This window comes from Mustela nigripes, chromosome 4 (assembly GCF_022355385.1).
Source record: "Mustela nigripes isolate SB6536 chromosome 4, MUSNIG.SB6536, whole genome shotgun sequence".
In the NCBI taxonomy this organism is placed as follows: Eukaryota; Metazoa; Chordata; class Mammalia; order Carnivora; family Mustelidae; genus Mustela; species Mustela nigripes.
In genome coordinates this window covers 11717885-11739705 of record NC_081560.1, presented here as the reverse complement: position 1 = coordinate 11739705, position 21821 = coordinate 11717885, and the positions used below count along the sequence as shown (strand labels likewise).

The window sequence follows — 21821 nt, the reverse complement described above, 5'->3', positions numbered from 1 at the left end:
TGAAGTGTGGGTATAAATAGAGGAGTTGCAGGGCTTGACTTCTGTATCAAGGTGGGAATCATTTGCAACCATCCGTCATCCATCTGTGATGACAACAGCAAGACACAAAGACATTCTCTCGTAGGTTTATAAATAATAGTTTAGCAAAAGCTCTTCCTGTGTTGAGGAACCTCTGACCTGCCTTACAGGGTGTAAGAAATGAGGAGTGAAAGGCCCACATAAGCTTGGGGCAGATATAGGAAGAGAGGCAGCATGAGGCAGCACCACATCTGCTCCACACGTGATCTGGCCAAGCCCGGGTTCAGCTGCTAAGCCAGAAGCTGTGTGTAAGATCACAACAAGGAGTGACCCTTGCCTTGGTGAAGCCAATAGCAGTCATCGCAGGCAGATCTACCTGTCAGGGACGGGAGACTCTGCACCCCCATCTCTCCACCCAGAGATCAGAGTCTGGAGGAGACAGAAGCTCCATTCCTGTTGGTCCTGCCATGGCTCCTGGGCTGCTCCACTGTGTGGCCTTTTGTCTCCTTGGAGCAGGTGAGTCCTGGTCAAAAAATACATCGTTTGACTAGAGCTATCTTGTCCTCAGTTTTGTACCTTTATTTCATGGCAGCAAAAGCAATCTCTTTCTTTATTCTGTCTCTACATTTTCTTTCTCCCTCTGCAGGTCTCATGGGTGCCATGGTCATCCAGAGCTCAAGATACCAGGTTACGAGGGTGGGGAAACCAGTGAATCTGAGCTGTTCTCAGAATATGAATCATGACAGCATGTATTGGTACCAACAGAAGCTGAACCAAGCCCCAAAGCTGCTCCTCTACTTCTATGATAAAAACTTTAACAAAGAAGCAGAAACCTCTGATAACTTCCAGGCCAGCCGGCCCAACACTTCTTTCTGTTCTCTCAACATCCTCTCGCCAGGCTTGGGGGACTCAGGAGTGTATCTCTGTGCCAGCAGTAAAGACACAGAGCTGTAGTGTTACCTCTCCCCTGTGCATAAACCTCTCTGTTTCCCGGATCCAAGATCCTCCTCTAGATCAACCCACCTGCCCATCCTACAACAACAGTAGGAAGCGGGTTTATGGCAGTCATCCCTTTGTTTGTAGAGAAGCTGGGCAGAAACCTACGAAAACCACTGACAGTTAGACCAAGAGTGGAAAAGTGGTTACACTCACCTGGTGTTCAGTTTGTGGTATTTCCCCAGGATCACCTTAACCACTCATTCTCTTCTCTTTGGTACATAAATAGGAACTTTTTAAAGACTGTTTTGTGGGATGTCTGGGTGGCTCAGTAGCCTCTGCCTTGATCTCAGGGTCCTGGGATCGAGCCCTGCATTGGGCTCTCTGCTCAGTGGGGAGCCTGCTTCTCTCTCTCTCTCTGCCTGCCTCTCTGCCTACTTATTTTCTCTGTCTGTCAAATAAATAAATAAAATCTTTAAAAAAATAAAAACTGCCTTGTTTTTTAAGCATAAGAGACTCTTAATCTCACAAAACAAACTAAGGGTTGCCGGGGGAGGGGGTTAGGTAGAGAGTGGTTGGGTTATGGACATCGGGGAGGGCATGTGCTATGGTGAGTGCTGTGAAGTGTGTAAACCTGGCGATTCACAGACCTGCACCTCTGGGGCTAATAATACATTATATGTTTATAACAAAATTTAAAAAATTATAAAAAAATAAAGATCAAGTGATATGATCAATGGAAAAAAAAAAGCTTTTGTTTTTTAATAGAAGTTGGAGACCTGGAACTATGAAAAAGGGCAGTCCTGACCAGACAAGAGGTGGACCCATTCTCATGAATCCTTGCCCTAAGGGGAGGAAAGTGCCCTCAGAGACCCTGCTGTAGTGTCCTGGATTTCTGGTCAAGTAGGGAAAACATGAAGTTGAATGAACTGCCTGGCACATGTGTTATTCACAGTGTATTTAACTATGGTGCATGATATAAATTTGCCTATGAACCATTTAAGTGGCAGGTATTTAAGTGGGGTGTTTTACTACTGGGTATTCACCCCAAAGATACAAATGTAGTGAAAAGAAGGGCCATCTGTACCCCAACATTTATAGCGTCAATGGCCACAGTCACCAAACTGTGGAGAGAACCAAGATGCCCTTCAACGAACAGTTGGATAAAGAAGATATGGTCCATATATACAATGGAATATTATGCCTCCATCAGAAAGGATGAATACCCCACTTTTGTATCAACATGGATGGGACTGGAGGAGATTATGCTGATGAAATAAGTCAAGCAGAGAAAGTCAATTATCATATGGTTTCACTTACTTGTGGAGCATAAGGAATAACATGGGAGGACATCAGGAGAAGGAAGGGAAAATTGAATTGGGGGAAATCAGAGGGGGAGATGAACCACGAAATACTACGGACTCCAGGAAACAACCTGAGGGTTTTGGAGGGGAGGGAGTGGAGGGATGTGTGAGCCTGGTGGTGGGTATTAAGGAGGGCACGTATTTCATGGAGCACTGGGTGTGGTGCATAAAAATGAATCTTGGGACACGTGGGTGGCTCAGTGGGTTAAGCCGCTGCCTTCGGCACAGGTCATGATCTCAGGGTCCTGGGATGGAGCCCTGCATCGGGCTCTCTGCTCAGGAGGGAGCCTGCTTCCTCCTCTCTCTCTGCCTGCCTCTCTGCCTGCTTGTCTCTGTCTGTCAAATAAATAAATAAAATCTTTAAAAAAAACCTGAATCTTGGAACACTGAAAAAATTAAATAAAATTTTAAAAATATATCAAAAAAATAAATGTGGTGCTCTAAAAGAAATATTAAGATGACTAGATTTTGCCCTACATTTTTAATATTATTAAAAAATATCAAGTACTCAACTTGTTTGAAATAAAAGGGGTTTCTGGAATGTATTAGAACAGCTTTCTGAAAGCCAGTATGTGTCTTATGGCATTTAAGAGACTGAAATACTTATTTTTTTTGACAGGCAGAGATCACAAGTAGGCAGAGAGGCAGGCAGAGAAAGAGAGAGAGAGAGGAGGAGGAAGAAGCAGGCTCCCTGCTGAGAAGAGACACCCCCCCCCCCCGTGTGGGGCTCAATCCCAGGACCCTGGGATTATGATCTGAGCTGAAGGTAGAGGCTTTAACCCACTGAGCCAACCAGACGCCTTGAAACTGAAATACTTATGATGGCCGATTGAATAAATACATATATCATCATTTCAGAAAACAAAAAGCAGAGCTGTGGGATGCTTTCTTGAGAGGTTGGAACTGTGTCCTCATCTTAATTCTGAAGAACACACAGATATTCCTACTAGGCAGTGGCTCACCACATCGCCTTGTATGGTCATCAACAGCATCATATGCTTCCAACTCTTTAATCAAGAGCTCAAGAAGTACTACCCAAGATCTGATTTGGGAACTAAGTAAAATTCAGAGAAGCTAAACGCTGTCATCTGAGCCACCCACCATCACTACAGCCGTCTGTTTTCCTTTCTTTCGCTCACTGTATGTCCACACTTCTTTCCTTACAAACAGTGAAGGCTGTGTCTCTATGCTTCTATGTTTCAAATCTTCTGTCAAAGGAGATGTTGGGGCTAATGTCTTGGGACCCCTTCCTTCATTTATGATTCCATGACAAGATTTAGGAAATTGATGCATCTTGAGCTAAATGGCAAAAGAATTCAACCAGGCGGCAGATTAGACATTCTTTAGGTGATGTGAACACTTGACATCCTCTAGAAGAAAGGGGGGAAAGAAGTGAAGAGCAAAGATTCAGTTCATTCCAGGCCCAGATAAAGCATGAGGCCCAGGGCTGGAGATGCAGATGCTCTGGGCTCCTTGTGACCAGATTGATTCTTACTGCCCAGATGAGGGAGGAGGATGTGGAAGGCGGTGGATTTGCTGTAGCCAAGCAGCGCAGTAGAGAACTGTCTCGTTCTCTAGAAGGTGTGGTCCCTAAAAGTGTGAGAACACACCTAGGGAAGGAGGAAATTAAAATCTTAGGAGAGGGGATGCCTGGGTGGCTCAGTGGGTTAAGCCGCTGCCTTTGGCTCAGGTCATGATCTCAGGGTCCTGGGATCAAGTCCCACATCAGGCTTCTTGCTCCGCAGGGAGCCTGCTTCTCCCTCTGCTTCTATGTGCCACTCTGCCTGCCTGTACTCTATCTCTCTGACAAATATATAAAATCTTAAAAATAAAATAAAATATTAGGAGAATCTGATAGAAAAAGCTACAACAGACACACAAAACCACAGTCTTGGATGCTCTGGGAGTTTGAAGAGAGTTGGGGAGCAAGAGTGAGTGTTATCTGTATTGTATTATATTGCATTGTTTTTATTTTACGCATATTTTATTGTGGCCAGAACACTTAGCATGAGATCTACCCTCTTAAAAATTTTCCATCATATAGTATATACTGGCATGTTATTTAGTCTTGAAAGAGAAGGCAATCCTGCAATACATGATGACATGAATGACCTTGAGGATATTCTGCTGAGTGACCTAAGCCAGTCACAAGAAGACAGGTGCTGCACGATTCCACTTACATGGTAAGGAGTGGCTTCCTTCTGGATGATGTCTCAGCCCAGCTGCAGCCTCTCCTGATCGTGCCCATTTATGCTCGGGGCTTTCATTTCCCAGCAGCCAAAAGAGAACGTCTTGTAAGAACAGAACCTCCGTGAAGGTCCAGGGCCATCAGATGGATTTATAGACACCAATTATTTTCTGGAACTGACAGTTACTTCAGTAGAACTTACTACAGACTGTGACCCCTACGGAGGGCCCAAACCGACCTAAGAAAGAACCATTACTTCAGACCCTCCAAGAAGTAGATGCCAAATCTGGGTCAATCATGCAGGGCGTTTAGCTGAGAAAATGGGGAGAAAGCTGAAGGAAGCTGGGGGACCATCATGCCGTGATGCAGATCTGACATCTGTAAGGAGAGAGGGAAGGAAGAGAGAGAAAAGGCAGAAAATGGGAGGAGGGAGGCTATGTAGGAAGAAAAGTAGGTCGTGGGCTGCAGTACAATTCCAAGCAAATCTCAGCAAGAGTGAAGCATGAGGGATAACACGGAGGACATTGGGAGATGGAAAGGAGAAGTGAGATGGGGGAAATCAGAGGGGGAGACAGACCATGAGAGACTGTGGACTCTGAGAAACAAACTGAGGGTTTTGGAGGAGCGGGGGGGCGGGAGGTTGGGGGAGCCTGGTGCTGGGTATTAAGGAGGGCACGGATTGCATGGAGCACTGGGTGTGGTGCATAGTCAATGAAGTTTGGAACACTGAAAATAAAATAAAATAAAAATCTTTAAGAAAAAAAAAAAAAAAAAGAGTGGCAGGTCCTTAGGTCAAAGAAGAGCTATGCGGCTCCCTGTCCCTGGGGACTGCCTCTCCCCACCGGCAGAACCTCTGCACCATGGCTCCAGAGACGGGGGTGGGGACACTGGCCCACTTCTTTTGCAGGGAGACCCCTGTTCTCTGAGGGTCCCTGGGTGGGGAGGTAAGCCCTAGGCTTTGTGACTTATAGCTCCCAGTGTGGAACCTCCATGCTATGAGCAAAGCAGAATGAGAAAGATCGGGGACTGTGGTCTTGGCCTGTTGTTTCTGGAATGGGGGTCTACCCTATGTGTGAGCACTGGGTGGAAAAAGGGAGCTCAGAGCCCTGGGTTGCACTTGCTAGGAGAAGAGTTCCTACATCAGGGAGTTGGCGGGTCTGAAAGTTTCTACATCAGGGAGTTGGAGGGAACCCTGTGTCCTCAGCCACACCCACAAAGACTAGAGCTTCCACCACCTGAGCTTGGGGGTGGGAGGCGGGGACACACGGCTCAAATGCCCCAGAGTCTCACTGCTGTGACTGAGAATTAGATTTTCTTAAATAAGTGGTTCCTCATTTGCTGTATATTTTGGAAATAACCTTCAAAGGCTTTCAGTGGTGGCTCCTAAGTGTCCAGCAGTTTGCTTTCTATCTCTGGGAAGACAGTACCCTAATCTCCTTGTGTGGCCTTTCCAGAAGTGCCTCAAACTGTACACAAACAGGGGCCAGCCCTGAGCTGTCATTTATCATCTCTTGCTCTGGTGTGATTTTGTCCCACTGAGAAAGCATGGCTGCTCTGGGGAGGCTGGTGAATCCTTTCAGTTTCATCCTATACAGACACTGATTCCTCCTCAGACAAAAATTCACTACGGTCCCTCTGAACATAAGCAGATTCTACCTCCCCGGTAGTCTTCCTCACTGATTCCCACTGCTGTGTTCCCTCAAACTCATAACCTCTGTCTCCTCGACTAGGAAAATGTGTCCTGCTCTGTGTCTCCCCCTCACCGTGTCTGGACATGGCCCCATTTTTTTCTTGCTTTAGAATAACAGACACTAATGACTGCATATGGTTGTTTCCTATAATCGACTTGTTTGTTCTGTTTTTTACTTGTATAGAGCAACACAGCAAAGACTGTTGGTTTCTGTGAAGTGACCACGTCACAGAGCAGCTGGTTCTAGGGGGGAAGGGGTATGAAAAGCTTCAGAGAAAGCTTCCTGCCTCTTTTCTTTCCCTAACACCATCATGTGCCCAGTATTCATTTGCTCCTTGGTCTTTTGGCTCTTGAATGCAGGTAAGCCCTCGTTCTGAACTTGTCAGCCCCAGCTCTAAGACATTCCTTCCTGTCACCAGACTCCATCAGGGACTAAGCCTCCAACTTCCGTCTGCTTTATTCCCAGGTGCCCTCCATGCAGAAGTCACCCAGACTCCAGGACACCTGGTCAAAGGAAAAGGACAGAAAGCAAAAATGCACTGTGTCCCAATAAAAGGACACAGTTACGTTGACTGGTATCAGCAGATCCCAGCAAAAGAGTTCAAGTTCTTCATTTCTTTCCAGAACGATGCCATCTTTGATAAAACAGGAATGCCCGAGAAGAGATTTTCAGCTGCGTGTCCCCAAAACGCATCCTGCAGCCTAGAGATCAAGCCTACAGAGCTGCAGGATTCAGCCGTGTATTTCTGTGCCAGCAGTGAATCCACAGTGTGAAGTATTAGCTAATCTTCATACACAAATTTTGTGGGTCTGGCTCAGGAAACAGCTGTCATACTAGATTGGAAGGAAATAATAGAAACTAAATAGAGCTAGCTTAAGCCAAATGGGAATTTATTGCAAGGTTATATGTATGTCCCATAGAACCCCCAAAACAAGAACACAGGAATTTCTCAGGAGCAAAGTAGAATAAAGTCCTGGAACCATGACGGGACTGATTTGATGGCTCTTACTTCTTTTTCCACCTTTTTGGTCTCATTGTTCTCCCCATTATTATAAATTGTCTTTCCTAGTTTTTAGGTCTCCTAGCAAATGGAAGTCACAGATTCCAATGTCTGTACCCCCTGCCATGTTGCAAAGGACCAACTTGACTTTCTCTCATGTAAGGTCACAAATCCAGAAAACAGAGAACAATTTGATCCTGTTTTACTCAAGAGCATGTTCTTGGGAAATTCAGCTTTAGCCAAGGTGTTTGGATTATTTCAAACAACATAGCAGCTGGAGGCCTGTCACTTTGACCTTATGGATCACTGACTTTGAAGACAGGAATCTTCTAGATAGGGCTAGTAAACCTAGTACCAGTATACCTAGTAGGTATCCATTATAGGGGAGGAGTACCAGATACAGAGAACATAGGGAAAAAAGAAGGAATTAGAAAGGGGATTGAGATCCCTAGTTTTTAGAATAATGTCAGATCAAGTGAAGACTCTAGTTAATTTCTTTTCAAGGAGTTAAATCCAGATAATACAAAAAACATGCTAATTTTCAGTGTGATAACTTCACACCCTACTAAGTCAGTAATTAGTTTCTATGGAGCTAAGGAAACAGACAGATTAATGTGCCCTCAGTGGAAAAATACCTGATGTGCAGACAATTGAAAACTGATGTGCAGACAATTGAAAACTGATGTGCAGACAATTGAAAAATCCTCTGGTATGTGATCCAAATTATAACGACGGACAAGGCATTCAACATCAACAGAAGGGAAAGAGGTACTCCTGCATTAACTCTACCTGGGGAGGTCACTGCAATTACATAGAACAGACACAGAATTCAAAACACCTTTGTTAAGATTTAATGATGCATCCTGTTTATAAAACTGTTCATTTCAGGATGCCTGGATGGCTCAATCAGTTGAGCATCTGATTCTTGATTTCGGCTCAGGTCATGATCTCAGGGCTGTGGGATTGAGCCCCACATCGGGCACCACACTCAGCAGGGAGTCTGCTTAGGATTCTCCCTTCCTCTGTCCCTCCCCCTTGTCTCTCTCTATGGGATGAATAAATAAATCTTTAAAAAAATACTTTAAAAAAAAAAAACCTGTTCATTTCTACACCACCCACCACTCAGCTTTAGACAAGTTTATATATTCTCTCTAGTCACTTCTGTTCTTATCTCAATATAAGTGGAACCTGGTTGTCTTACCCCCACAAGTCCAAATTTACTTCATTTCTCAGGCAAAATTTCATTCTGACCTCTTGAAACATAAGCTCTCACTTTCCTGGTCTACCTCATGTTATGGCTATTTATTTCAGCTTCCTTTTCCAGCACTCAAAAGTGAGTCTTCTCGAGTGTCCATTTCTGTTCATTTCTAAGTAACAATGGTACAGTTAGTGACCCACACTTCCGCTTTCATTTCAGAGGAATTTATTCCTCTGGGTGCCGTCTTCAGCTTTTTTTGTGGAATATTTCCATTCTTACAAAACTATTCTCCTGAATCTTAAAATTTTAAACTTGCTGGACTAAAGGCTGTTCCTTTTTCCTCCTACTTGACCTCTTTGAAGAATTTCATAGTATTGACTTTACCCCAAAGCCTGGAAACTTCTCTTTGCTTAGCTTCATTCACCTCATTTTCAATTAGGTCTATTTCCCATCTATTCTTTTTTGCAAATGTAGTTTCCAGAACTTAAATCTATCCACCAGCTACTCTCATTCCTAGAAAAATTTTTCTTGTTCCTTAAACTTTAATTATCTAATGTAATGCATTAAGTGGTCTTCTCTTTTGTTAGTTTGGTCTATTAAAAATCTCCATTGAAACTGTTGTCTGAAATAACTTCCTTCCTCAGTATCACTTAAGGGACAAATTAAACAGATAGATTCTAGGATAGGATCAGAATTTGAGAGTCAGAATTTCTGGAAGTGGATTATAGGAACACATCTACTTTTACCAAGCCTCTGGTGGGGCTCGTTCATGGTGAAGTTTGAGAACTACTGCCAGTCTTTCTAAGATTTGTAAAACAGCCCTCCAGCACATTCTACCATCTTCTTCTTGCTCCTGTTATTCTCACTCTTTTCCTCTTTTCCACCTCCTCTTGTGTCTTCCTTAAAACTTCACTTTTCCTGAGAATGTTCAAGTGTGTTTGGAACCTGTTTACATCATTCATGTAACAAAATAAACATGAGGTCACACATTTGGACCAAGGCTCCCCCTTTCCTGTGGAAGGTGCCTTGAGATGGTGGGTATTCCCAGGGACTATGGCTTCACAGCTGGATTCCACCTTGTGGAGCCAAATAAACCCAAAACATCCATTCCTCTCTGCTGCTGTGCATCAGAAACCATTGCTGGAGAGCCTCATCCTGCTAGTGATCTTGCCTTGGACACTCGGTTCCTCTGCTGGGTCACTCTCTTTCACCTGGGGGGTAAGTGAGCTTGGGAATGCTTGGGAATTTGTGTCGATGCTTTCCTAGGTGCATTTACTATGGCTTCTTTCTTCTCCCACAGGACACACAGACTCTGTAGTCAGCCAGATCCCCAGCCACAGGGTCACCAAGATGGGACAGAGGAGGATTCTGAGATGCGATCCAATTTCTGGTCACATATTGGCTTACTGGTGCCCACAGAATCTTGAGGCAGGAAATGGAGTTTCTGATTTCTGTCTAAAATGAAAACACGGCAGCTAAGTTGGGATCCCCAAGGAACGGCTCTCAGCTGAAAGACCTAATGGAATGTCTTCCACCCTAAAACCCATCCCGCGGAGCTGGGGGACTCAGCTGTGATCTCTGTGATGGTGGCCTTGGCAAGGTGCAGTTGAGCCAGTTCCTTCCAGGGCAAAAACTTACTGGCTCATCTCCTCTCCCCTGAGCTTTTGGGAGATGTCTGAAAAGGCCACTGCCCAATCTTCTGCCTCAGAAGAAACAAAGAAGTAGGTTGATTGTGTGGTTCCAGCTACAAGTAGGAGGGGGCAAGACTATAAATTAGCTCTTACATTATAGGGTGGTCATGCTTTGGGACCTGGGCTTCTGAAACTCTAAAAAAAATGCAGAATTAGGTAGTCAGTAGATTCCAAGTTTAGAAATAAGCCTCCCCCCCAAAAAAAAGGTTTGACTACAGAGACCTGATATCTGATATTGGTATTACCTTACCAAACATCCAAGAAATCCTACTGATTTTCCCTCAAACATGACTCCTCTGTAGACTCTTTCCCTCCACAGAGGCCAATGACTCCCTTATTTGTGGAACAATAGAATGTGGACCACTACAGGTTTATTATAATCCATAAGACTGACCGTCTCTCAAGGGCAGTGATTTAATGGAAATAACTTTGAGGGAACAGCAATCACAACCCTCTTGAGAGGAAAGAAGCAGAAGAAACACGGATTAGTATTCCCCACTCAGAGACTCTTTCAGGAAACTCAAGTTTCAAATCCAGGGGAGCATTGGGTTTGACTCTATGATTTCCCAAATTTTATGGTTCCCTTCTCTCTTGAGATCTTGGACCCACAGAGAGTGGAATTAGAGTCAGGATACCTGCTTCCTAATCTAAACTCTGGCTTTTTTTTTTAGCTGCAGGATGTTGGCAAGAGCCTTCACCCCTCTATGACTCAGAATTCTCCTCTTTAAAATTAGAAACTTGCACAACTTGCTCTCCAAGATTTGACATGAGGATGACTCAGGATATATCTCCATGTTTCCCACACGTGGGACCACTAGGGACTGCTGTAGAAGATATATTGCTACCATCTGGCAATTATTGAGCAAACTGGAAGGTTGATAACACACAACCGGGGAAGATCCGGTTGGAAGGGGCGGTCTGGACCAGGCACAATGCTGTGTGTCTCAGCATTGACGCAGACTTGAAATGCGGTCATGGCAAAGAAAATGGTATCTATCTGCCGCCATCTCCCCCACTGTTATCAGATGGCAGTAAAGGAGTAGAGCGGTCAGATGCTCTGGTTCACCTTGGCAGCCCTGGTTCAGAGCCGTTATCCTGGGGAAATGATTAGTAGCACACTCTTTCACATATTAAAGGTTCCCAGTTCAGACAGTAAGCTAAGAAAGCCATTGTAGATTATGACACAAACTATAGCATCTCTCTGTTAAAAGTAAATCGCTTCTTCATATTATACTGAATTTGGTTCAAGGAAATTTTATTCAGACATTTGTTAAAGTGATAAGGCAGACTTCACTCGAAAGAAACGCAGCAGTGGAGTACTGCCTTAGGGAGAGAGAGCAGGCTCAACTCCAGCTCCAAACAGGAAAAATGAGAGTTTATAGCCAAGAAGCAGGGAGAGGGAGGGGAAGTGGATGGACAGTTACCCAGAGGAGACAGCAGGGTGTGGGAGGTTTTTGGGTAAACTGAGCTAGAAGGACTCTCGCTGAAGGCACACCAGGATGCTCAGACATCATCTGGGGGACAGTCTCTGGAGACAAAAATTTGGTCCTACATCAAGGGTACTCATATATTGAGGGTAGGAAATTCTGACTAACCACCACAGCAAGACTCTTGCTTGAACACGTGAGGATTACCCAAGAATGGGACCTAACTGGGCCCTTGAGATACAGAATGGACAAAATCTTAACACTTACTTGTTGTGAGATGTGAGGGAGATGAAAGGCACGAAGATACCCTTAGGTTTCAAGAATAGCAAGATGGTCAACAAATCTAGGAATAAAAATGAAAAAGAACCTTTAATAAAAGGTCATTTTGAAGTTGACGAACACTTGAGGTACCCACCTGGATGTTCTTATCACTAAAAGAAACTCCCTTTCTCTTCTCTTCATGGCCAATAGGCTTTCCCACGGCCGGCCCATATTCCAAGGCTCACACACATATGCTTGTGCAAACACATGCATACACCCGCTAAGATGTCCAAGGAGAGGCACACACCTGCTTTTCCTCCCCTCACTCCTCCCCAGCAGAGGGCACTACTGGATCTAAAAAGCAGTCTAATCTATTTTATTTTCACTAACAATTTTGTTTTAATACTGCCCCTACTTACCTGAATCTTGTTATACATAACAAGAACACTCTTCTAGAGAAGTAAAAACTAATCCATATTTCCACTTTTACGACTAAGGGCAGATAATGGCCAATTAGAGTTTCTCAGGGAGACAATGCATCAAAATAATTAAATATCTAGACATAAATTGAACAAAAGAAATGAAAAAGTTGTACACGGAAAGTGCAAAACATAGCTTGAAAGAAATTAAAGACATAAATAAATGGAAAGATATCCCATGATCATAGATTGAAAGATTTAATACTTCTGAGATGGCAAAACTCCCCAAATTGATCTACAGAATCAATTAGATCTCTGTCAAATTTCAAGATTCCAGCGATCTCTCCTCCCCTAGAAACGGACAAGTCTTCTTTTTTAAAAAGAAGAAAAATGTTAGACAAGTCATATTTTCCCATCTCAAAACGTACTATGAAAGTGTAGAAATCAAGACTGTGTTGTATTAGAAGAGAATACACAAATAGATCAGTGAAACAGAATTGAGAGTTTTCAAATAAGCCCATACTTTTTTTGGGAATTGATTTTTGATAAGAGAGCCAGAACCATTAAATTGAGAAAGAATAGGCTTTTTTTTTTTTTTTTAACCAAAGGTGCTGAGAAAACTGCATATTCATGTATGGAAAAATGAATTTGCAGGTCTTTCTCATACCATATACAAAAATTAACTCAACATTGATCAAAGACCTAAATGTAAGAGCTAAAAATACAGTGTTCTTGGAAGAAAATATAGGTGTAGGTCTTTAAGACCATGGAATAGACAATGATTTCTTAAATATGCCCCCAAAACAGACAACCAAGATCAATTGGACTTCTTCAAACTTAAAAAACATTTGAACTTCAAAGGACACTCTCAAGAGAGGCAAAGTTACCCCTCCAAATAAGATAAATATTTGCAAATCATATAACCTCTCAAGAGACTTGCATTTAGAATATATATAGAAAACCTTGAAAATTCTCTGTATATTTTGGATACAAGTCCCTTATTCGGGTATTATTCATAATCTCCAAGAAAGGGAAAGAATTCAAATGTTCCTCAACTGATTGGTGAATTAACAAGGTCTGGTGTATTCATACAATGCAATATTATTCAGTCATAAAAGGAAAAGAAGTTCTGATACATGCTGTTTTAAGAAAACATGCTAAGTGAAAGAAGCCAGGCAAAAAAGGGCACATAGTATGTGATTCCATTTATATAAAAATCCAGAATAGGCAAACCTCAGGGACAAAAAGTAGAGTAAGGGTTGCCAAAGGCTGCAGAGAGGAGTGGATGCACAGTGACTTCTAATTGGTACAGAGTTTCTTTTGGGATGATTACGATGTTCTATAACTATATAGTATTGTTGTTTACAGAGGTTTATAAATACTAAAACCAACTGAACTGTACACTTTGAAATGGTGAATTTTATGGTACATGAATTATTATCTCAACTTCAAAAAGGTCTGGAAATTTAAAAAGATTCAAATACTGTAGCTTGAATTTCAGAAAAATAGAGCCTATTTTCATGTGATACCATTGTGAATAAGGGAATGGACAGTATAATTTGTATAATGTATCAACTTTATTGATGAACTTGACAATCTTCTAAAAATATAAAACATTTTATAAACTTCTCAGTAAATGCACTCTTTAAGTGGCCTGCGTAGTTACTGATGATGATGTATGTAATAATATAGAGGAGCCTCAAAATACAGTGTTGGAAATAAGACACAAGCAAATGCATACTATTTTGTTCCATTTATAAGAGGATCTAGAAAATGCAAGCAACTCGTATTGACAGAAAGCAGATCGGTAGGGATGGGATAGGTGTGGGAAGTGCTGGGAGGGAAGTCTTACAACTGGACAGAAAGAAACTTTTGGGGGTGAAGGATACAGTCACTATCTCAACTGTGGAAATGCCTCCGTGTTTGCATACATACATCGTATATCTCAATATACATCATACATCATACATCACATATCTCAACTGTGGTGTTTGCATACATCCATCAGAACTTTTTAAATGTGTGCAGGTTGTTTCTATGTCAGTTATACCTCAATAAAATTGTTTTTATATTGGGATGTAATTGACATGCAACACTTAAGCTTAGATGTGAATTATTTTGATTTGATACATCTGTACATCACATCATGATCACCACTGTTGTATTACGTAAGACTTCTATCACATAACCATTATTTCTTTCTGTGGTGTGAAAACCATCAAGATCTAGTGACTTAGCCTACTTTGAAGTTTATAATGCTAATAAATAGTGGAAAGGAAATCCAAAAGTGTGTGATGAAGTGTGTAAGTCAATAACTTACTTGGTTGGTGACAGACAAGTGAAACAAAATATTTTCTAATCTGCTTATCTCCTAAATTTACTCAGTATTTCCCAAATTAATTTTTAGTATTGATCTGTTTGTAGCTTAGACAATTTTTACCCTGCTGAGAAGTGTTTCCTCAGTTGAAGGATGGGGACTTGTGACAGGGGCTTTAAATTAGAAGGGATGAGGGGAATGGTGGGGCTTTATTCAAAGGCTTCAGAACTCTTTAGCCTTTGTGTGCTCAAAGTGGAGGGAAGATACCTATAGTTTTGTGAGAAGAGCCACATTTGAAGGTCTGAAAATGGAAGTTGGACCAGCTAAGTTCCAGGTAGCAAGGGTAATTATGTACATTATAGGAATCGTCCCACTGCCTTTTGAACTGCCAGCTTAGAGTGTTGGCACTAGCAGCATAGACCAGATCCTCACCGTCAGTCTTCAGGACATCTGCATCTTAACTCTTGCCATTCAAGCACACAATTCATTGCTTGCCTCTACGGCCGGTCATCACGATAGCTGATCAGTAGCTAAGACCAGAGGGAAAAGGTTTGGTTTGGAACACGGAGTAATAAGCAGGGCAGAGTAAAAGGAACAGTAAGGCACCTGCTCCTTATCTAACCCCTTCTACTGGGTTTGAGCAAACAGAGTTCGCTTTGGGTAAAGTAACAAGGCTACCTCAGCGACAAGGAGGAGACATCTCATTCCCCCCACCTGTGCAAACTCGAGCACAGCCCTAGCAGCCTGAGGATTCGTGTGTCTAACAGCATCCAGGCAGAGTCCCTGTGGGCTGGGCATGGGGGCTCGGTGATAGGCACCTTCATCAGCAGCACTGGTGAACAGCTAGAGTATCTCTAAGAGAAATAACTGAGATGATTCTAAGTGGTGATGGCAGCTTCAAGTGTACATTCTGGGAGCCTGCTAAACACTTGCCAAAATAATAAAGACCCTTTCAGACAGGCCTTGGGATCCTGCTATTAATAAGAGAAGGCCAGGAGCACCTGCATGGCTCAGTGGCTTAAGCCTCTGTCTTTGGTTCAGGTCATGATCTCAGGGTGCTGGGATGGAATCCCGCATTGGGTGCTCTGCTCAGGGGGAGTCTGCTTCTCCCTCTCTCTGCCTGCCTCTCTGCCTACTTGTGATCTCTCTCTCTCTGTCAAATAAATAAATAAAATCTTTTAAGAGAGAGAGAGAGAGAGAGAGAGGCCATGAGCCACTGTTATTTGGACACTAAAAATTAACATGATCTTTTTTATTACTCAAAGGCTGGAGTATCTTGGTATTCAGATTACATGTCCCAGGGACTCTGTAAATTCTAATATGGTGAGACTGTGTCTTACTCTCCCTTGTATCTTCCTTTCACTATGCCTAGAGCAAAGGAGGCTTTCACAAAATTTTTATTCAACACTACGGGTTAGGAAAGAAAGAGAATGGAAGGAAGGGAGAGCCCTCAAATACAGGTATCCCGTCCATGATTAAAGAGAACAGTGCAGGGGCACCGGGGTGACTCAGCTGGTTAAGCATCCGACTCTTGCTATCAACTCAGGTCATGACCTCAGGGTCATGGATGAGGCCCTGCATCAGGCTCTGCGTCGAGCATGGAACCTGCTTGGGATTCTCTCTCTCCTCCTTCCTCTCCCTCTGCCCCTTCCCCAGTCACTTATGCAGGCGTGCATGAGCTTTCTCACTCTCTCTCTCTTTCTCTCTCTCAATCTCTAAAAGAAACAAAAAAATAAAGTAGTGCAGACAGATAAATAAAAATTGAGGATGCAAGATGAGAAGGGGAGTTTGCAGTTTTTCTAATGGCTTTTTAAAAATTATTATTCAAACAATAATAATTATTATTTTTCTTTGAATTACTTAGATCGAAAATTCAGGTAAAATAACAAAAGGTGGGGGCGCCTGGGTGGCTCAGTCGGTTAAGCGTCTGCCTTTGGCTCAAGTCATGATCCCAGGGTCCTGGGATCGAGCCCCATGTCAGGCTTCCTGCTCAGTGGGCAGTGGGAGGTCTGCTTCTCTCTCTCCCTCTGGAGCTCTCCCTGCTTGTATTCTCTCTCTCTTTCTCTCTCTGAAAAATAAATAAATAAATCATTAAAAAAAAAAAAGAATAACAAAAGGTGAACAAAGTGAGTTATAAGCTATAAAATAAGTTTCCCTCAAGATGCTTGAATCCGTTGCTTAGCTGAGGAGGACGAAAGAAGAAGGAAACAGAATCAAATCATTCCCCGTCTCTAATTTTTTCACCAGCAACCCTGGTTTCCACTACCCTATTTCTCATTGTATGTACCTAGACATCACACCTGGTCACTGCCTCTATCCAGCAACAGAAAATGGGAAGATAATCTGAGCCAATGTAAGGAAAATAAAAGAACAAAAGATGAGAAGAAGTAGAGAAGAGAATGGGAAAAATTGATATTTCAGAAAGCCAGGACACATCATGAAGGTATTTGTGGCTCCGCAGAGCTGCACAGCACCGTCCCTGTGGTAATATATACGGGATCAGAATATGTTTACAGGAAAGAAAAAAAGATGCGCATTTGATGGATGTACGAGATGAGGCCTAGAGACAACAGCATCCCCTGGAAATGTGACCTCACAGGAAGACCCGCCTCAGAGGAGACGGCTTTGAGGTCTAGCTCCCTGAGCTACTGCCATGAGCTCCCCTCCTGGGCCCTGCCTCTGGGTCTTCTTCATGCCGTCTCTGCCATGGGCACCAGAGTCCTCTGCTGGGTGGTCATCTGGCTCCTGGGAGCAGGTGAGTGCTGGGCTAACAGATCATTATCACTGGGCTTTGTCTATGTTCTAGAGCTGAGTCTCAGGCCCTGGACCTTCAGGTTGCCCAGTGATTTTCTGGAAGGCATTGACACTTAAATGAGAATAAATAATTGCATCATGGAGTGAAAGCAAAATTCGTGTAAATTTTTACGTGAATATGAATTTACATGAATTTTTACATGAAAAGATATTTGAGCTCACCTTGGCTGCTGCACTGTAAGGCACTCCTTCCCTCTCCCATTATGACTCTGTCTCACATAATCTCTTCTCCTCTGAGGTCTCATGAATGCTGGCGTCACCCAGAACCCGAGACACTTGGTGATAAGGACGGGACAAGAGGCAACACTGAAATGCAGCCCTGAGAAAGGACATGTTTACTTTTACTGGTATCAGCAGCCCCAGGGGGAAAGCCTGAAATTCATGGTTTACCTCCAGAATGCACAAACCGTAGATGACTCAGGAATGTCAAAAGAACGCTTTTCTACTAATATTTCCGAAGAGGGACAGAGCATCTTAAAGATCCAGCCGGCAGAGTTGGGAGACTCTGCGGTGTACTTCTGTGCCAGCTCCTTATCCACATCAGCACAGAGTCTCACCCTCCCAATGCACAAACGTCCTCCAGGCTCCACCTCAGAAACGGCATGGGCTGGGGGACGGGAGGGGGCATGTATGATTGGCAAAAAAAATAGCTGGAAAGCATTTGCAGGGTGAGCATGGAAATAAGGGAGGGCTGTAGAGTTTCATGGAACACCCCAGCCCACACTCAGGAACTCAGACTGTCACCAGAAAAAGGTAAAGGGTTTTAAAACAGGAAGGACATCATTCGTCAGGTTAAATATTTATTGAAGAGAATTCTCTTTTTTTCACTTATTTCAAGTTCTTTATTGCTACTTTCTTTTTTAAAAAACTATTTTATTCTATTTTTATTTTTTAATTTTTTTATAAACATAGAATGTATTATTAGCCCCAGGGTACAGGTCTGTGAATCACTGGGTTTACACACTTCACAGCACTCACCATAGCACATACCCTCCCCAATGTCCATAACCCCACCCCCCTCTCCCTAGCCCCCTCCCCCTGGACCCCCTCAGTTTGTTTTGTGACATTAAGAGTCTCTTATGGTTTGTCTCCCTCCCCGATTCCATCTTGTTTCATTTTCTATTACTACTTTCAATGTAGAATGTCATTTAATCATTTATGACAATCAAGCAAAGGAAATATTTTCTTCATTTTTGACATGAGCAAAAGCAAATACGGTTCCAGGAGTTCACTTTCTTTTCTCAAACTCAGAGAGAGAGAGAAAGAGAATACAAACCCAGGTTTGCCTGGCTCGAATACTTGTGTTTTTTATACCAAGCTGCACTGCCTCTTATTCTTTCCGGAATAATCCTGGCTTTGTCCCTTACCCCATGCCTCTGCAGGCAAGTACGGATGCCAGGATGAAGAACTCTGCTGTAGGATCCCTGGAGGTGGTAGCAATGAGCTGGATAGATTTGTCTGGAATTTAGGAGAAAGATGAGATCCCAAAATATATTTAATAAGAAACATATCACCTGGGGGCACCTGGGTGGCTCAATCAGTTGAGCACCCAACTCTTTGATCTCAGCTCAGGGCTTGATCTCATGACCCTGAGATCAAGCCCCGCATACCACTCCACTCTGTGTGTGGAGTCTACTTAGAAAGAAAGAAAGAGAAGAAACATATTGGGTGCCCTGGTAGCTCAGTGGTTTAAGCCTCTGCCTTCTGCTCAGATCATGATCTCAGGGTCCTGGGATCGAGCCCTACATCAGGCTCTCTGCTCAGCAGAAAGCCTGCTTCCTCCTCTCTCTCTGCCTGCCTCTCTGCCTATTTGTGATCTCTCTCTCAAATAAACAAACAAACAAATAAATAAATAAAATCTTTAAGGGAAAAAAAAGAAGCATATTGCTTTAAGGTTTTGTTTCTCAGTGAATTTTTTTTTAAAATTCTCATCACTCGACAAACATTGGGAACCTACAGAAAAGTGTTGCCCCTCACCAGGATGGAGTATAAACCATGTCACTGCACTGTGGTTCCTGTTTCTGCCTTTTGTTTTTCTGAAATTATTCCACATGCTCCAGTTCCTCCCTTCCCATGTAGGATGGAGGACGATAATGGCTGGGAGCCAGCAGAGAAGTGAGGAAACACCCTGAGCAGGACTGCAGGAAGCTTCGAGAGCACACCCCATGTGAAGCACCAGGCACATGATGTAAAGTGTGGTCTTCCAAAAGTACAGCTTCTGAGGGAGGGGGAAAAAAAAAAAAAGAAAAGAAAAATGGTTCTTTGGCAATATGGTAATGAAGGGAAAAAAGAAGAAAAAGTTTCTAAGAGAACTTGGAGTTTTCCTGCAAAACAAAAAAGGAGTCACCAACTGAGGGGACTTTCCCTACCCCCACCATGAACACCAACCAACCCATGGTACCAAACCAACCAAGCCAACCCGGGCCTTGCCAGAACAGAGGGAAAGGATGCCTTGAAGCCGGGCAGTGTGTGAAACACCCGACACCACAGAAAGGAGCAAGAGGAAAGGAAAATCTATAGAACAGAGAGAATCCCACCGACACGCCTTTCACAGACTCCCTCCCACCAAAATGATCAGGAGTCAGAAGAAAATATGTCGATACTCCAGAGGGAATTAAAAACACTCAAGCAAGCAGGTAGCGATAGGAAAACCCATCTGTAACCATAAGTGAAGAGACAAAGGAAGGGAAAAGTTGATTAAACTCTGTGAAGAAATGAAAGAAAAAGACAAAATTATCTAAGAAATGGAGAATAACTGAAAAGATACCCAAGTTAGAATAAACTCAAATGGAAAATTAGGGAGGGAGTTGAAGAAAGTCATGGGGACGTGAAAGTGAATGGAAATGACAGAGAGAAGCCAAACCAGTAGGGGAGAAGGGGTTCAGTGAAAGCCAGAGCTTGGCCTGCACGCAGGATGGATGAGAGTGGGGAGCTATGTACCCCAGCAATGGGACTGAAGATGGATTCTAGGTTCTTGTAGGACCCGTGTCTATAGGCGGCCCCAGAGTAAGGGAACCATACAGTAACTGAGAAGGTCGAAGCAGTGGCCAATCAGAGAGAGACTCTGGCCTGAAACTCCCCACCCACTCAGCCCAGGGGGAGGCAGTTTGGAAAGGGAGGCCCAAGAGTGTCCAAGTGCTCCAGCTCTTCTGTCCGTCTCCTCATCCCCAAAGTTAAGGAGCCCGTCTGGGGTACCGCTGGGATCCTTTCCAACTATCCATTCCATCTTTTGGACAATCTGCCTATTAAGCCAGGGGATCCCCAGAGCTAAGTTTCTTTTCTTATTTGTCTTCCAGAAAGTGCTTAGAGCTGCAAGGAACCCCCTTACCATTATGGGTAATCAGGTGATTTGCTGTGTGGCTCTTTGTCTCCTCAGAGCAGGTGAGTCCTAGGGTTGGGGAGCAAATATCCTGTCCGAAGGGTGCAAAGCTCCAGATCTAAGCCTTGCCCCCATGACATAAGCAGTCAGCACCTTCCCAGGCTGTTTTTCTAGACCCTCTCTTTCTTCTATAGGCACAACAGATGGTGGAATCACCCAGACTCCGAAATACTTGCTCAGAGAAGAAGGACGAGAGGTGACTGAAATGTGAACAGGATTTTAATCATGACTATATGTACTGGTACCGACAGGACCCAGGGCAAGGGCCGAGACTGATCTACTACTCGCCGCTAAAAGATGATGTTCAGAGAGGCGACATACCTGAAGGCTACTTTGGCTCTCGGGGGAAGAAGACAATCTTCTCTCTCGCTGTGACGTCGACACGAAAGAACCACACTGCTCTATATCTCTGTGCCAGCAGTAGAGACACAGTGAAGCACAGCCACGTCCCCTCCATGCAGAAATGTGTCTTGAGCCCTGCTTCCCCACGAGGTGGCAGGGTTTTGCTGTGTTCAGGGCCCCGATCTGCCTGCTTTCCTCCACCTCAACCAGACCCCTGAAGCAGCGGCTGCCATCAACGTGCTTTGTGGAATGACACAACACCTTGGCGATCCACTACGCTGGTTTTAAGAATTACATCTATATCTATAACTATCTACGTCAGAGAGAGGGAGAGACAGAGAGAGAGAGAGAAAGAAGAGGAGGAGAATGAAGGGATGGAGGAGGGGGAGGGAGGGAGTGAAGGAAGAGGAGAGGGTGGAGGAGGAGGGGGGGTGGAGGAGGAGGAAAGAGAACAGACAAAGGAAAAGAGTAATTTTACATCCTAGCTCTTCTTACCAAATACTGGAAAACCAAAATGAACAAAAAATGATCCCTTTCTTCAGAATAATAAAAGCCAAGGAGGAAGAAAAATGTGTAGAAGACAAATATGGTGATTGGGTTTCCTATTAATGTGTGCTTCGATGAGAGATGTTAACGGGCCATAGGAAATACGGTGGCTGGTTCTGTCTGGTGGCATCAGGAGAGGCTTCAACGAGAAGGCAAAAGCACGAGATGAAAGTCAAGTAATGCGTGAGATTTCACCAGGTGGACAAGCAGTGATGCAGCTTAAGGAACTG

At 43.6% G+C, this 21821-nt stretch overlaps 1 gene segment (V, D, J or C); it reads left to right on the top strand.

The window, feature by feature from the left end:
- Positions 1–21821, top strand: part of LOC132015626 (T cell receptor beta constant 1-like) — a 144084-nt gene that overhangs the window by 27380 nt on the left and 94883 nt on the right. The window contains 1 exon segment of the C gene segment in view: positions 3830–3845. Coding sequence covers positions 3830–3845 — 16 coding nt within the window.